The sequence below is a fragment of the Rattus rattus genome, chromosome 3 (genome assembly GCF_011064425.1).
Source record: "Rattus rattus isolate New Zealand chromosome 3, Rrattus_CSIRO_v1, whole genome shotgun sequence".
Lineage (NCBI taxonomy): Eukaryota > Metazoa > Chordata > Mammalia > Rodentia > Muridae > Rattus > Rattus rattus.
The window spans coordinates 81380105-81381930 of record NC_046156.1 but is presented as its reverse complement, the minus strand read 5'-3'; the positions used below and the strand labels follow the sequence as shown (position 1 = coordinate 81381930).

The 1826-nt window shown below is 40.3% G+C and overlaps 1 protein-coding gene across 1 annotated transcript; it reads left to right on the top strand.

The window, feature by feature from the left end:
- Positions 1-292: 292 nt before the first annotated feature.
- Positions 293-736, top strand: LOC116896782 (40S ribosomal protein S26). Its single transcript, XM_032898241.1, has one exon. The coding sequence runs from the start codon at positions 311-313 to the stop codon at positions 656-658; it is 348 nt and encodes a 115-aa protein (XP_032754132.1). The 5' UTR covers positions 293-310; the 3' UTR covers positions 659-736.
- The last annotated feature ends 1090 nt before the right edge of the window (positions 737-1826 follow it).

The following is a 1826-nucleotide window of genomic DNA, read 5'->3' as shown; positions in this document are numbered from 1 at the left end:
CAAAAAAAAAAAAAAAACATTCCATGCAAAAATTCTAAGTACATGCAAAGTGGACCCAACAATATATCAAAAAAGATCAATTGTTATGGCCCATTAGGCTTCATTTCAGAGAAACAGAAATGATTCAAAATAAAAAAAAGTGACAAATGTAACCCACCATATAAACAAACTGAAAGGCAAAAGAGCATGATCACATCACAAGAGGCAGAAAAGAGCTTTGATAAAATCCAAGATTCTTCATGACAAATATCTTAAATAGAACAGGCAATCAAAAGACATATATTCGCCTCTTTCGAGTCTTGGCTCCAATATGACCAAAAAAAGGAGAAACAACGGTCGTGCCAAAAAGGGCCGCGGCCATGTGCAACCAATTCGCTGCACGAACTGCGCCCGGTGCGTGCCCAAGGATAAGGCCATTAAGAAGTTTGTCATTCGGAACATTGTAGAAGCCGCTGCAGTCAGGGACATATCTGAAGCAAGCGTCTTCGACGCTTACGTGCTTCCCAAGCTCTATGTCAAGCTGCACTACTGCGTGAGCTGTGCCATTCATAGCAAGGTTGTCAGGAATCGATCTCGTGAGGCCCGGAAGGACCGAACACCCCCACCACGATTCAGACCTGCTGGCGCTGCACCACGACCTCCACCAAAGCCCATGTAAAGAGGTGATTTCATGAAGGCAGAAAGAAAAATACCATGGAAAAATAAAACTGAAGTTACACTTTAAAAAAAAAAAAAAGACATATATTCACACAGTAAAGGCAGTTTACAACAAGCTAATAGCCAACTTTTTTTTTTTTATACTCAAAGCAAAGCAATTCCACCTGAATGAGGAACAAGACTAGGTTGTCCCCTCTCTCTACATTTATTCAATGTATTAACTGAAATCATAGTTACAGCAATAAGACAACTGAAGCTAAATCAATAATAAATGAGCCAGAGTAATTAAAGGTTTGTTATTCCAGATGGATCACATAGACTTAGAACTTCTTTGGATGTGATTCCTTGCCAGAGCAACCATATTTCGGGATTAATATTCCTCTACAGGGATTGACTGATATGAAGATCCAGCAATACCACTCTTGGGCATATAACCATAGGAAAATCCATTCTAACACAAGGACACTTACTCAATTGGAAATAGTTTAAATGTCACTCAACAAATGAATGGCTAAAGAAAATGAGGAACTTTTACACAATGGAATACTATTAAGTCCTCTAAAAATGAAACAATGAAATTCTCAGGTAAGTGGATGTGATGGTACTAGAAAAAAACTGTTTGGGGTAACAAGACCCAGAAAAAAAGCCAGAATATAGCAAAAACATAGCGAATGCCAGCAGCAAACCACTGAACTGAGAACTGGACCTCATTGAAGGAATCAGAGAAAGGACTGAAAGAGCTGAAGGGGCTTGAGACCCCATATGAACAACAATGCCAACCAACAAGAGCTTCCAGGGACTAAGCCACTACCCAAAGAAAATACATGATTGACCCTGGGCTCCAACTGCATAGGTAGCAACGAATAGCCTAGTAAGGAAACCAGTGGAAGGGGAAGCCCTTGATCCTACCAAGGCTGAACCCCCAGTAAACAGGAATCTTGTGTAGAGGGCGGCAATGGGCGAAGGATTGGGAAGGGAACACCCATATAGAAGAGGAGGGGGAGGGGTTAGGGGGATGTTGGCCTGGAAACCAGGAACTGGAATAACATTTGAAATGTAAATAAGAAATCCCCAATTTAATAAAGATAAAAAAAAAGAAACATGGTATTCATTCACTTACATGTGGTTTTAGCTGTTTATTCAAACGTAAGAAAACCACAATCTACAGA

Coding starts and splice junctions, on each gene's coding strand:
- LOC116896782 (XM_032898241.1), top strand. CDS start 311: ATGACCAAAAAAAGGAGAAACAACGGTCGTGCCAAAAAGGGCCGCGGC.